The 15215-nt window shown below is 48.0% G+C and overlaps 1 protein-coding gene across 1 annotated transcript in view; it reads right to left on the reverse strand.

Moving 5' to 3' along the window:
• Pkd1l1 (polycystin 1 like 1, transient receptor potential channel interacting) overlaps positions 1 to 15215 on the reverse strand; it is a 123997-nt gene that overhangs the window by 91373 nt on the left and 17409 nt on the right. The window contains 9 exon segments of the mRNA XM_042055078.1: positions 946 to 1023; positions 2386 to 2562; positions 5189 to 5248; positions 6096 to 6439; positions 6725 to 6938; positions 7068 to 7266; positions 9155 to 9353; positions 11140 to 11361; positions 14032 to 14213. Coding sequence (XP_041911012.1) covers positions 946 to 1023; positions 2386 to 2562; positions 5189 to 5248; positions 6096 to 6439; positions 6725 to 6938; positions 7068 to 7266; positions 9155 to 9353; positions 11140 to 11361; positions 14032 to 14213 — 1675 coding nt within the window.

Here is a 15215-nt window from a genome sequence, read left to right on the forward strand (position 1 = left end):
GGGCTCTAATGAATGCAAAAAATGTGGATGAAGATTCAATCCTGCATATCAGCGGAATCTTCTGTGCTTGTTAAATGGGACTTTTGTCTCTAGAAGTGGGGGAAGGTTTAAAAGTTACCCGAAAGAATGCTTTCAGATTGAGTCATGAAAATGCAGGAAGAGTTGCTGGACACTAAGCAGGGTAAGCCTGTGGTAAATTCCAGCCCACGCTGAACACTTAGAAAAATGGCACTGACACATGGTTGGGATTAAATATATGCAGGGCAGGTGGCCCACTCGGGTGTGGTAGTTTGAATACAATGGTCCCCATAATCCCACAGGGAGTGGCACTATTAGGAGGTATGGCTTTGTTGTGGTGGGTATAACCTTGTTAGAAGAACTGTGTCACTGTAGGAGCGGACTTTGGGGTTTCCCATCCTCAGGATACTGCTCGGGTGTCAGTCAACTTCCTATTTCCTGCTGACATGCTTTCGGCCATGATGATAATTGACTGAACCTCTGAACTGTAAGCAAGCCACCCTGATTAAATGTTTTCTTATAAGAGTTGCTGTAGTCATGGTGTTTCTTCACAGTAATGAAAACCCTAACTAAGACATTAGGCATCTAGCAAAAACCTAAAACAAAGATAAAAACAAAACAAAAACAAACAAAAAACCCCAAAACCAAAACACACACACACACTCACAAACAAATATATAAGAAGGACAGTAACTGGTCATTGTTTAGCCTGTTCTAAACATGCACCCGATGTCATAAAGGGAGACCTTTATCACAGCAACTAATGTGGGTAACAAACAATGGGGTGGTGGTAGGAGAAGAGAAAGAAAGGTAGGACCCAGGGCAAAGGGTTTCAGGAAAGAGTCACTGCGATTTCTAGGAAAAAGTATGATAAAACCAAAGCATTCATGGTTCCCCACCCTAGCTATAACTTGTACGTTGACATACCTACAGAAGCCTGCAAGACATACATCTCGCCACTGATGAGTGAGAAGGGTCTTATTGTCACATCCGGTCCCATGGTACCTACAGAAGAGAAGTGTCCACGTGAAAGTGGCAGTCAGTGGGCTCTCAGGAGTAAGCCCCACCTTTGCTCCAAGGGTACAGGTCAATAATACCCTGGTTACATGTTGTGGTGGTTTGAATAGGTATGGCCCCCATAGATGCATGTGTTTCAATACTTGGCCCATAGGAAGTGGCACTATTAGGATGTATGGCTTTGTTAGAGTAGGTGTGGCCTTGTTGGGGGAAGTATGTCACTGTGTGTGTGGGGGGGGTAGACTTTGAGGTGTCATATGCTCAAGCTACACCCAGTGAGGGACACAGTTTCTTTCTGCTGCCTGTGAATTGAGATGTAGAACTCTCAGCTCCTTCTCCAGCACCATGTCTGCCTGCATGTGGCCTTGTTTCCAACCATGACAATAATTGACTACATCTCTGAAACTGTAAGCCAATCTCAATGAAATACTTTCCTTTATAAGAGTTGCTGTGGTTATGGTGTCTCTTCACAGCAATAGAAAACCTAAGCCACATGTTCTATTAATACTTGGGAAGGACACTAGTCTGTGGGTTACCAGCCTTCTTTGAGGAGCCCAAATTTTTATCTTGAGGCCATCCTCACCCAACAGAAGCAGTAGTGAGGTGGTTCAGTCAGCCTCAGCTCAGAAATGAGGTAAATTTCCCTAGCAACAAGAAAATGCTGATAAGATCTCATCTTGTGCATTTACAGCAAACTCGGTATTTGAGTTTCTATTCATTTGATTTATTTGTTAAAGTATGATTGACATATTGCATTTTTGTAAAATTTTGGTTATGAAAAATTCTTAACTCTTCCCCTGCAAGAGTAAGCTGTCCTATCCTGCTTAGCCTTCCTCAAAATTGAGAGAGATACAAGGTATAAGACAGGAGAGAGCAAGGAAAAAAATCCCTTAAAAATAGCATGAAATCCATAGTTTCCCCAAAGGGCTTATGCGGTGACCATACTCACATTTAGTACCCAGAGAGACAGTGGTCCACGAGAACAGACAAATCAACATGCCTGTGCTGGCGGAGAGAGGTTAAAAAAATTCCTTTCCCTGCAAGGTCAGCTTTACCTAATCCGTCCATGGAAATGGAACATGTACTCTGTGCAAGGTCTTAGGGGCAGTGGATATCATGTGCTGAGGTTCTACCCAGAACGGGGACTCCTAAGGGACAGCTGCAGCCAGCTTCATCCTTAGAGAAGAAGCCATGGGATGGGCTGTGGTCCACAGAAAGACAAGCATGAATAGGAAAGGCTGGGTGGTTCCTCTCCTCCATTAAGACAAAAGACTTGGGAGAACCTGAGGGCCGAGTCCCAAACTCTTCTGAAATGGCTGTAAATCGGGGGTGCGAAGAGCATGTTCGTACCTGAGGAGGTGTAGCTGTGGAAGACAGCTCGGCTGACCTGGGCCTTGGGCCAGTCAATCATGAGAGCCGGCTTTGTTCTGCCTGTGTGTAGGAAAGGGCCCAGCAGGTTGTCCCCATCACTGGTACTCTTCTCAGCATTCATGCTTGGTCCTGATTCCCGGAAACTGGTACTGGTCCCTAGGAAGATAAACCATGCCACAGGAGAGAAAAAGAAAGGTCCCAGTCTTGTGAAGCTTGAATATCAAAGTTGATGCTAGTACTGATTTCTGTGGTTGCTGGATATGGATCATCTAAAGCCATGCCTTTAGTAAGTGTGTGTATTCAAGAGATGTCCCTTAGTGTCTTATAACCAACCTCCCATTAGATCCTTTCTTTACCTTCCCTCCCTCCTTCATCTTTCCCTCCCCACTCCCTCACTCATCTTCCTTCCTTCCTCCCTTCCACCTTGTGATCTGGAATTTCATAACGTAGAGTCAGGTGATGCTAAATGACAGAGGAAAAAAGTGCAGCAGGTTGACAGAGAAAGAGAGTGTGGGGAACAGAAGGGGACTTCTGTTGGCGGGGGGTGGGGGGGCTTCTGTTGGAGCGGTGGCAGGGATTCAGAGCAAAGAATGAATTCAGTGAAGAGCTGGAAGAAGTTTCCAGGTTGAATAGAAACCAAGTGTGGTAGGAATGGTCCTTTGTGCATGACCAAAGAAAGAGAATGGGGATCAGAAGGTGGGCAGTGAAGTTGAGACATGCTTGTGGCCACCTTTGAAACCTTTGTCTTGAAGGGGGTAGGAAGCCACCAGTGGCCAGAGGAAAGCGACCATGTGGTTTGTGTCTGAGAAAGGTCCCTGGCTACTGTGTAGAGGATATTATTGCAGGCAGCAGACACAGAGGCAGAAAGCCATTGTGTAGTCTGGGGAGGAATGGCACGGGATGGTGTTGAGCCAACTGAAGACTTCAAAGAAGGCCACAGAAACAAGATACAGTACCAAAAGACCTCGAGGAATTAGGATGACACCTTTCAGAAAGAGCCATGATAAGTCGGGATAAGATCATGCCCATTCTGTCTATTTGCTATTACTAATTTGGCACCTGAAACACCTGTGTATGTAGTACAAATTTTCATTTCTTCTGTTTGATTTTTATGGCTTGAATAGAAGGTTATCCTCACAGGTCCATGTTAAATGCTTGGTCCCCAACTGGCAATGCTCTTTTTGGAGGTTCTGGAAAGTTTAGAAGGTGGTGCCTCACTGTGAAAAACCCACTGGGGGTAGGTCCTTGGTAGTATGCTGTCCCTAGGCTCTTCCTATCTGGCACTCTGCTTTCTGTCCACCATGAAGAAAAAAAATCCCCTTTATACACACTCCCACTGAAGTGACCTTCTACCCAGGAGCGTGGGGTCAAGTGACTGTAACCCAAACCCTGTGAAACCATGAGGCAAAACCAGTAACCAGAAAGCCAACCAATGCAATCATGTCTCAGTATCCTACAAGTAAACCAAACAGCAGCAAAAACAGTCGTTTTGGCTAGACAGAGGCCACTGTCCTGGCCTAGGCAATCCCTAGTGATATCGAGGGCCTTGTCAGGAGCGGGTCTACCTGATCCACAGCCAGGACCCCTCTGTCCTGCTGTACACTCTGGGCAGCCATCCTCTTCTTACTCATCCCAGAGCCAGGCACCAGGTGACTAGGTGACTGGATGCCATACCAGGTATCACCCCCACTGTCCACAGCCTACTGGAGTTATTCTGATTGCCAGATCCTGAAGGACATGTTGCCTATCTTGTTCCTGTCTTTAAAACCCTAGTGAAACTGGGTCTTATGGCCCTCTAAGGCTTTATCACAAGGCCATGAATGGTTGGCCACATGTCTGTTTCTAGAACCTATAGCCATAACACACTTTGTTTTCCCAGGTCTCTTTTCTGCTTTTTCCTATGACTGCCTATGAGGAGCATCTCACACAGAGAAGTATGAGCCACAAGAGGGAACAATGTAAGCTGTAGAAATCCTAGGTCGGAGACAGTTGAAGAAAACACGGCAGTGAATCAGAGAACCAACAATCACTCAAAAGATAAGTCAACCACACATCATCTGCCTGTGATGTCAACTAATTAATCACCTGCCCATTCATTTGGTAGACACAGCACACCCCAATTATCCATCCGTTTAGTGTTCGCTCCTTGTCTGTCTATTCCGCAGAAACATAGATCACCTACTGATCGTACAATCAGTACCTATTTACACGATACATTGATCATCCTGTGTTCACTGATGCACTGGGCATCGCGACGGTTCTGGGGACACAGGAATAAGCTAGTTGTGAAATTTTCGTGAAGATGTCAGGTGTACATGGGACAGACACGGAAAGACATCACAGGTCCAGAAGCCACCTGCTTAGATGAGGTCGGGGTGGAAGCATGACAGGTGTCATCATGGTGCCGAGGGAGAATTCAGAGTGGGGAGGGAGAGAAAGCCTGCAGGAAGGAGGATGAGCAAGGAGGCAAGGTGAAAGGAGCACTTAGGGAGGCCTGCACGCCGACGGTCATCATGCAAGGCACCTCGGGTCTGGATTGCCTACTGTTGGGCGTGAGACCACTGGAGTTTGGGAGCAGTGGGCTCAAGATGAGCAACAGTAAGTGAGCCAGGAGTGAGGTCTGTGCCCTGAAGAGGGGCTCACAGTCTCCATTTGAAGCCCCCCGGGGGAGTTTTAGGTGGCCTTGCTATTAGGGGCAAGCGTGAAGCATCCAGGATGGCTGGTACATTGTAAGCCTGGGTGCAGGGCTCTTCTACATGGGGACAATCAAAAAAGTGGTCACCTGGCTGTCTTCCAGGGGATGGCACGTCTTCTTGGATGTCACTATAATAGGCTTCAAAATCTACACAAGAGGGAAAAATTACATTTCATTTGAAGACACAGTTAATGAGTGCTGTATGCTGTAGACTAAAACCCCTGACACCAAGATCCTATAAGGCCAGAGGAGTAGAACTACATGATCGTGCGGAGTGAGAATGTTGCAGATCAGAGCCAAACTAGCCAAGCCATTTCTTATTTCCCTTAAGTTGTTATTCATTATCACTCCCAAGCCTGACAGAACATCTTTTTGACTATAGGTAAAACCTTTAAATTATATTTTTAGCAGAGGACTATTTGATACCAATCCACAGCTAAAAATGTTGCCAGTCCAAAACCTGTGTGACTTGCCCCCATTTGTAAGACACAAATTAGTGGTGTACCCCCTACACACACACACACACACACACAATATATTTGATACAACTTTCTTCATTGTATAACTAATCAAATATCATGTAACCACTTCTGCTGTGGAATGCAGTATTAAGGGTAACTTTATCCGTGTCCCTGAATCACTATCATTCATATTTGGGTCAAGAATAAACTATCTCTTAGCTGGGCCATAGTAGCACATAGCAATAATGCCAGTGTTTGACTGGTGAAGACAGGAGAATAAGGAATTCGGCCTTAGCTACATAGGGAATTAGAGGCTTGGGCCACATTAGTTAGAACTTGTCTCAAAATAACAAAAACAAAATATTATTTTATTATCCTGGGGTTGGAGCTGGGCTCTGCACTCAGCATGAACACAGTACTCTCAGAGGCAGGACAAAGGCGGAAGTGACTTCAAGCCTGTGCCATTAGATCCATTCCTTCCCAGGTGAGCCTGGTGCCTAGATACAAGGATGTGCAGAGATGGTGGCACTTACCGTCAAAGGCAGGGGAGGAGCTAGAAGGAGGCCAGCTTCCCTCTGGGGTGCTCATCATCAAAGCTTCCTCATCCAGAGAACCTGGTGCTGGACTCAATGGGCTGGAGTCCTCCATGGGCTCCCCCGAGCCTGCCATGGGACCCACCACAGCAAGAATGTGGTGTCCTCCTGCTGTGGACTCAGCAGAAATGCTTCCCTGGTTGTGAAGAGCTGTCCAGCTCGGGGGCATGGGCAACCGCTCTTGTGAGTGTCGTGACAGGGATCCTCTCAGGCTTGACTGCAGGTCTGACTGAGACAACTTCAGAATAGCGCCAGATGCCGAAACACCCAGCAGCCCCATGGTGCTGCAGAAGGGGACTTAAACATGGGTGTGACAGGGTTAAAATTCCACACTGAAAATATAAAATATAGGTTTTTTTTTTTTAAAAAAAAAAAGTATACAGGCTGTGGTTTCTGTACAAGATGGCTCAGCTGGTAAAGGTGCTTGCTGCCGAAGCCTGGAGACCTTAATGTGATATCCAGAAGTTTTGTAATGGTGGCTAACCTCCACATAGACACTGTGGCTTCCCCAGCCAACACACACACATAATAAACACACACACATATACAGGCTACACAAGCATGTCTACCTGCGGGGCAAAGATATTGTCTGAGAGTTTGGGTTAACCATTGCCACCTCAAGGCTGAGGTGGCTGCAGTACCTTACATAGTCCTGGAAACACAAGAAGTGAAACAGGACAGAGGCGGTGGGGGCTTGGCTGCCAAAACTCCCTAGCAGAAGCAGGGAGAGGGCCCCAGAATTCATACCTGAGACTCCAGCTATTTCTCCTAACCACAGGTTGTCTGGGGACAGGTACTAGGGTTCATAGAGTGGAATTCCAGTGTGGCAGCTTTACTGAGTCATCACCCAGGCTGTAGTGGCCTTTGGGGTGACACATCTGTTTTTAAGTCACCTATGGTACTGTCACTAACCCTCCAGTGATGCTCCTGACTTGAGTGGACTGCTCATCAGGGGTGTGTCTTGGTGCCACATCTGGGGTGACTGAACACTTGTTCCCGCCTTCCCAGGAAGCATGGTGCTGCTGTAAACAAGCCTGCCATGGAACCCCGATGCCAGATCAAGACCCAGGCACATGGTTGTGGCCTGGTGCCGAGGAAGCCAATACATGACCTAAATGTGAACAAGTAGGGAAGGAAACTCTCAATCTCTTCTCTCGCCTGAACTTGCTCTCCCCAGTCTGCGTTCAGACTAGAGGGTGACCCTACCATGTTCTACGAGCCCACTGTGTGAGTGACTCTATTCTGGAAGAAATTCCCACAATCTTCATTTCCCTCCATGACCATGGGGGTTCAGTAAATAATTCTAAAAGACATCACCAGGGATTATGATAAAGAAGCAATGACAAAAATATTCACGGACAGAAATAACTCTTTGAAAAGGCAGCGTTTGTTTTTGACCAGGGCAGACCTTTCTACCTCTGTCCTCCATGGTGTCCTTTACAGTGAGCTAGTGGTTTGTCTCCCTGTGTTCTGTGAACCTGCTGTAAGAGGGGATGATGGGAGCCCTTGTCAGCTTTCTCTGAGAGACGCTGGCCTCAGGCAGCACTGGCCTTGTCGAAGCCAGTGTCTCTACCACAGGTCCTCACTTAGGTTTTGATTCATAAAGGTCTAGTTTATCTTAAAGAATTCAGAGCCCCCTCTCCTGTGGTATGAGACACAATGGATGTCCTCGTTGTGTGTGTAGTGGGGGGCAGCTGTACCTCAAACTCTGCTTTATAAGGTTTTCTAAGAGCCTCAAATGGACTAAAGAAAACATGGCAGGCAGCCAGTGGGGGCTGAGCAGTGCTGGATGCCCAGCCCAGAAACCCAGTCTTCTGTGTCCCTTCCTGTTAAAACTCAATCTTAGTCCACAGCATCCCGCTACTCTGTGGAGTGGTGTAAGAAAGGATGAACACGAGAGTTGGGGGTGTATACGAACAAATTCATAATATGCTTCAGCCCAAGCAAATGGGAGGCCTGAGACCCCAGACCCCTGCTCCTCTCCAGGTCATTCTCATCAGCCTGGTGGATTTCTTCAGACATCCTGACTTGGAGGAGATGACTCACACCCTAGTGAAGCCCCTTTTCTCCTCCTGGAATGCCTCACGTCATTGAGTGACAGCCAGTCCACCCCCTGTGATCTTCTTACCAGTTTGCTGGGTATGCCTTGCCCCAGGGTGGAATCACCAGAGAACCTCCCCCCTCATCATTTCAGGAGCACTTATTCTGAGTAACTGCAATTCCTGCTTTCTCTCTGTAGCCATCTTCATCAGGACTTGAATAAACTCTCTTTCCACACTCAGTGTACCTCAACTTCCCATTTAGAGAGTAGCAGAGACCCGAGATGCCAGTCCTTCTGGAACTCCGCCCTCCACCAGTGATCCCTGTCTTTCTGGGACTCTCCTTGAAGCTTTGTTACATAGCCACGGCTGATTACATCACCCTGCCCCAGTGTTTGGGATGGCCAAGCCTCATCTCAAAGATACTCAGTGGCGCCGGGAGGTGGTGGCGCACGCCTTTAATCCCAGCACTCGGGAGGCAGAGGCAGGCGGATCTCTGTGAGTTCGAGACCAGCCTGGTCTACAAGAGCTAGTTCCAGGACAGGCTCCAAAGCCACAGAGAAACCCTGTCTCGAAAAACCAAAAAAAAAAAAAAAAAAAAAAAAGATACTCAGTGGCCGCTAGCCACCTGTCGCTCATTAACATGTGAAAACATGATCATATGAAAGAGTCCAAGGATGTTAGAAGCTGTATGCCAGGAAAGAGGATCATAGAGCCAACACAGATGTCAGTTTCCAAGTCTACTGCTCTCTGGACAGTGAGCACCATCAAATCCTTTGCAATGCACTCCTGTGATTCTCAACCAATAAAATGGCCCAAGTGAGTCTGTGCTCAGCCTCCTTACGGCACATATGTGGGGAACCATTATGGGACTGTCACTAGGTGTCTGGAGGGCTGAAGTGGGATGAAGTCCCAGCCGTGAGGAGGTCAGACGCGATGGTTCAGCCACTTCAGAACAACCCTTTTTGTATTCATCAGAAAAAGAGTAGCCATGTTACCTTCCATGGTGTTCTTTTCTGTTGCGTTGACCAGGAAGAGATCCCAGGAATAAGTGAGGTCGGGTATATCATCACAGTCTTCACACACAGCCCGGAGAGACAGTTCTTCATTCCAGTTTACACGGATGTCTCTAAAGTTGACCCACAAGATGTGGACGAATCTGGAACAGGCAATTGCTTCGATGTTGTTGGAAAATACTGCATGCATCCTTAGGCTGCATTCATTTGGATGGGCCACGTTTGAACCATCTGTGCTCGCTTTGTATTGTGAGAACTGAATGTATCGATCTGTCAGAGCCTGTGTGGGGGATCACAGACCATGTGACCAGCTTCCAGGCTTCACACAACAGCCAGCGTTGGACCGAATACACCAAACAAGCACACTCACACCTCACCAGGTTCAGGGAAGCTGTGACTTCCTCAATGTCAAACAGTCCTGGGTTCTATTCCCTATGTCGCTCAGCCTCGGTTCTGGCCGGGCTGTCCAAACACAGAAGTCAATACTTGAGTTATCTCTTTACCTTTTTATCACACATTTGCCTCTATAGCTACAGACCACTTTCACCGGGGTCTTGCCAAGTCATCTGCCTTTGCCACAGTTATCTGGCTTAGCTCCACCTCCCACTTGGGCTGGGCTATTGGGTCATGAGCTGCCCCGTGCCTTATAGTGCCCACAGGGACCATACCTTGCACAGTCTCCCATTGCCTCCACACATCTCTGAGTCACTATAGTGACATCCTGGCAATTTCTTCAGGCTGGCCCAGGGCTGAGTCCCAAAAGCATTTCATGAACTCTGGTTTTTTGGAACATCATTAGGTGGCGTGAGAGACTATGTTGGGCCTCACCATGTGGTTTCCTTTCCTATAGGACTTAAGGGCTTTTTAAAAGGCTGAGTACAAAGGGGCCTTTCTAGGTGGTGTGCAGAAGTCTGTGTGTCTTTCACTACCAGGTACACCCCACACCATGACTTCACCATGGAACATTAAGTGTAGGAGGCAAAAAGGAACATGGCAGGCCAGGTCTGCTGCTTCCTCAAAAGGAATCAGCCTGTCACATGTTTGTGTGTACTTCTGTATGTGTGTGTGTACATGTATATACTAGCTGCTGGCCATAGTTTCAGTTACTTGCAGTCAACCAACATCTGAAACATTAAAGGGAAAATTCCAGAAACGAACTATTTGCAAGTGCTCAGGTATGCCATTCTCAAAAACGTGTAATTCGTAATTTGTGTGCTAGCCCCAAAGTCGGTTCTGCTGAAATTTAGCCCCTGCCTATACATATAACCTAGACCTAGAAGGGGGAGCCCAGAGGCTTCCATGTCCTTGCCCATCCTGACAGCTCAGTTCAGTCCTAGTATACCTGCTTTGCGTCTCTGGCTGTACATGTGTGTACTTTGGTAGCCTTGGTGATGAAGAGCTTATGGGTTTGGTTCCTAGCATCTCTTTGTGATCTCTCGTGCTCCAGGATGTCACAACTGGACCTGCACTTGCGTTCATTCAGTCCTGCAATTCCTAGAAGACTCCCTAATCTGGAAATCAGATTGCCTTGCTGCCTTCTGTAACAGGAAGGACCCACTGATGTGCCATTGTTAGTCCAGGAAACAGCAGAGCTACCCACGACACTAGCCCCTTCCCGGTCACCACCTTCTTTATTTATTTAGGTATACAATATTCTGTCTCTGTGTATGCCTGCAGGCCAGAACAGGGCACCAGACCCCATTACAGATGGTTGTGAGCCACCATGTGGTTGCTGGGAGTTGAACTCAGGACCTTTGGAAGAGCAAGCATTGCTCTTAACCTCTGAACCATCTCTTCAGCCCCCACCACCTTCTTACTTAGTGGTGTGGTCCCCACATGGCCGAACTTTACACTGATCTCCATGAACAGAGTCCTAAGCTGCCACCACCATCCAGAAAGCTTAGCTACATATGCACAGGGCTAGGGTACCTGAAGTCTGGGTCTGAATGGGTGGACAGGAATGTCAAGGCCTGAGAAGAGTTCTGCCCATTGCTGGAGACTGTCAGGGTCACAAGGAACTGGTCACAGCACCCACTGAGCCATTTTGCCGGGAAGGAAATGGCAGGAGCCTGAGTGTCTACTTGGTATGGAGTAGAGTCCTCAAAGCAGGGCCACCTTGGTGAACTGGCTGCGGTGCAAGTCCAGTGATACCTGTTGAAGGAGCCATCGGAGGGGCATGGTTAGCATCTCTGTGTGTTAAAGTCTCATGTGGCCGGAGAGAGATGATACTCCTTATTCTTTGACATCAGTGACACAGGGCTAGGTCTGTCTCTCCCACTCACTGGCATAAAGACCACCGTAATCCAGCTAGAGCTCTGCTTCTGAGTGACTTGTGTCTTACACCCTAGTCCTGGAGCTACCTCTGCCACTTCCGTGCGCAAAGTGACTCCTTCTGCTCATAAGGAACACAGCCCTGCAAAGCCTAGACTGACTCCCTCACAATGACTCTGCCAATGGTGCATCTCACCTTGGAGACAACTCCACATGGTAAGACAGGAATGTCACATTATCCCAAGTTTAGGAAGAAAACACCTTGGTGGAAGCCTTGGGGAGCTGGCCTGTCCCTTCAATCTCACCATCTTTCTGTAAAATGGTAATTGCTTGAGCCACAAGACAATGATGGTTGTGTTATCAGGGTGGAGGAGGAGGACAGTTTCATTCCACCTTTGAGCAGATCTTAATCCACAGGGGAGACATGCTCAAACAGACATGCAGCAGGCAGGAAACAGTACGCAAATGCACTGGCAAGCTGGGCCAGCCCCACCATGGCACCCTGCTTCCATAACTGTCACTGAACTCTATTGAACCTTAAAAGTCCGTTTCCTTGTGTAGCCTGCCGGTGCTGCATTCTGAGGAGGTGCTGCATTCTGAGGAGGTGCTGCATTCTGAGGAGGTGCTGCATTCTGAAGCACTACTGCATTCTGAGGAGGTGCTGCAGCATTCTCTTAATCTCCTCTGGGAAGAAGGGTCTGTGGAGTACACCAGAACCCAGTGTCCAGTGCAGTTCACAAGCTGGATAGAGAAACTGTCCCATGATTCCTTACTGCCCAGAAGCACATCCAGCAGGAGACACCGAGCTCTCGGGTTTAGGCACTGTGAGGACTCCTAATAGTTGACGGTGTGGAGGTGACTGAGACTTAGCCTTAGTCTGTCTGACTTGGGGTGAAGAACTGGTCGCTGAGAGCCGTGTCTTACAGCATGTACAAGGGTAGAATGGGGAAGGGTCGACCTCTCACCTCCACGGCACTAAAGAAGTGCCAAGTCCCATGCTTGGGTGTGGTAAACACGAAGCATCACAGCAGGGGTTATAACCACAAAGGGACCTCTCTACTGATTTGTCAATAGGGACTATGTGCCAGACCCAGGGATATAGCCAGTGAGAGCCCTGTTGTTCTGAACTCAAACTCCATGACGGAGGGCAATGATCAGCAAGCAGTCTTACAAGTGAGGAACAAGTAAGACATGATTTGCTTCAGACAGGACAGTGGCTTCCCCTCTGAGTCATATAGGTGTGAAAAGGTCAGAGCAGGGAAGTGAGAGCTTCTAACTTTTCCTAGACAACTCCATACTTGGACAATGGATGTAAGCTGAGGCCCAGGTGTCTCCACCCAGGCAATGTAGGGAAAGTGTACGGGGTTGGTTTCTATGGGAGACCTAATGAGGTCTCTGACAGAGAAGACAGAGTGGGAGGAAAGACACTGAGTAAAGTTTCGGTCTGAGTGATGGGAAGAAATGTTTCCTTGGGGTCCCAGCACTAAAAGGGGGAAGTGGACATGAGCCCCCACCCCAACCCAGAAACTATCTCCAGTTGACATATGCTCAAGAAGGAGAATCCCCTTTCCTCCCCTGGAGTCTCACTGCACATACGAACCACACTTAAGGGCAGCAGAAGAGGGGCAACACAAAATGAATTTAATGGTACGTTTGGATCGTTTTTTGTCTTATACTGCTTTGTTTGGACACTTTTTAAAACCTAACCTAGCTTTTGCAGGTCTATTACAGTTTATATTTGTGTTTTTATGGGTTCCATTTGTGTGTGTGTGTGTGCATTAGTGTCTATATGTGTTTCTTGTCCCTTTTCTTTCTTGTTTTGTGGTCTAGTTTGTTTGCCTGTTTGTTTGAGAGACAGGGAGGGGCAGGGGCATGGATTGGACCTGTGGAGGGATCAGGGAAGATTTAGGAGGATATGGGAGAGGGTAAATCATAATCAGACTATCTCGTATAAAAATTATTTTTAATTAAAAAAATGTTCCCTGGATGAAGATGGGAAGGACAGTGAGTGGGAAGAGGCGGAGCTTGTGACTGGGAGAGCTGAGGCACAGGAAAGGGGCCCACAGGTGGTGGCGCTGCACACAGCGCCGAGCAGATGGGTGGAGGACATGAGTCTACGGCTATGGGGAGGGTTGAAGGTTGCCTGAGTGGGGGATGTATGCGGGGAGGAAGAGGACCACATCAGACGACTGGGAAAGGCCCACTGGGTTGGGCTGTTTGGCCCAGAGCCCGGGACCACAGAGCAGAGCCACCCTATAGGCAGCTCTCGGCCTCCCCCACACAAGGAGTCCTTATGAAAGGGGTGCATTTACAATGTGTGTTCCCAAATGGCATTTTAAGCATGAGCTTTAAAAAGTGACTCACGCCCCACTCACCTTTCCTGTATTGACTTACACTTGGACAATGAACAGACCACTTCAACTACAGAAAGCGGGTACACATAACTACCTCAACCACACTGGCAGGATTCCCAGACTAACTCTCCTGATGTTCCTGAGCCAGAGTTTGAAGAAGTAGGAGCCTGAGAACCTTGCAGCTCTGGCTTCTTACCTGAGAGCAGCCCCTGGGTTGTCAGGGTCATAGGACTGGAAGCCTCTGAGGATGATGGAGGTCGTGGTGGCCCTGGGGATGAAGATGTGGGTGCCTTCAGAGATCACACTGACAGGAGCCCTGGCTCGAACTTCCACACCAACACTGTAGTTGCTATACACCATACTTCCCTTGATCTGAACCTGAGAGACCAAACGCAAGGGGCATTACAGGATAAGAAAGCGGGTGCTTCCTGGAACTGCATGGGGGACACTGACCCTCAGCTCTAACTGCAGGAGTCACCTACAGCGTTTGTCAGAGGGTGTGGCTGGGGGAAAGAGTGTGGATCTATTAATAACCAAGTCTGCCTACATGCACAGTTATCTAGGTGTGTGTTGGTCAGTATTTTTGTCGACTTGACACAAGCTAGAGTCATTGGAGAAGAGGAAACCTCAGCTGAGAAAATGCCCACATCAGATTTGCCCATAGGCAAGGCTGTGAAGCATTTTCTTGATTGGTGATTGATGTGGGAGGGCCTAGCCCACTGTGGGCGGCACCATTCCTAGGCAGGTGGGCCTGGGGTGTGTAAGAAAGCACACGGAGTGAACCAGGAAGAGTAAGTAGCATTTCTCCACAGTCTCTCCTTCAGCAATGGCATCCCTTTTCTAACCCACGTGGTTCTATAACATTTTCCAGCCCCACACATAGCACTGGTGAGAGCAATGGCTGAGGGTCACGCTGGGTACTTCTCTCGTGACCCTGCCCCCTGGTGGGCATCTCCATGCTTCTCCCCTAAACGGCAGCATCACTATTTTTCCGTCAGTACAGGGTTTATTCAAAGTAGGTGCAAAGAAAAGGTGTCTTTAACAAAAATAGAAGAAGTTTTTTATTGATTACTTGGCCAACATTAGAACATACATTCTCTCTCTCTGTGTCTCTCTCCCTCTCTCTCTGTCTCTCTCTGTGTCTCTGTGTGTCTCTATCTCTGTCTCTGTGTGTGTGTCTCTCTCTGCCTCTGTCTGTCTCTGTCTGTCTCTATCTCTGTCTGTCTCTGTCTGTCTCTGTCTCTCTCTTTCTCTCTTTGTCTCTCTCTCTGTCTCTCTCTGTGTCTCTGTGTGTCTCTCTGTCTCTGTCTCTGTGTGTGTCTCTCTCTGCCTCTGTCTGTCTCTGTCTGTCTCTGTCTGTCTCTTTCTCTGTCTGTCTCT

This window comes from Arvicola amphibius, chromosome 1 (genome assembly GCF_903992535.2).
Source record: "Arvicola amphibius chromosome 1, mArvAmp1.2, whole genome shotgun sequence".
NCBI lineage: Eukaryota > Metazoa > Chordata > Mammalia > Rodentia > Cricetidae > Arvicola > Arvicola amphibius.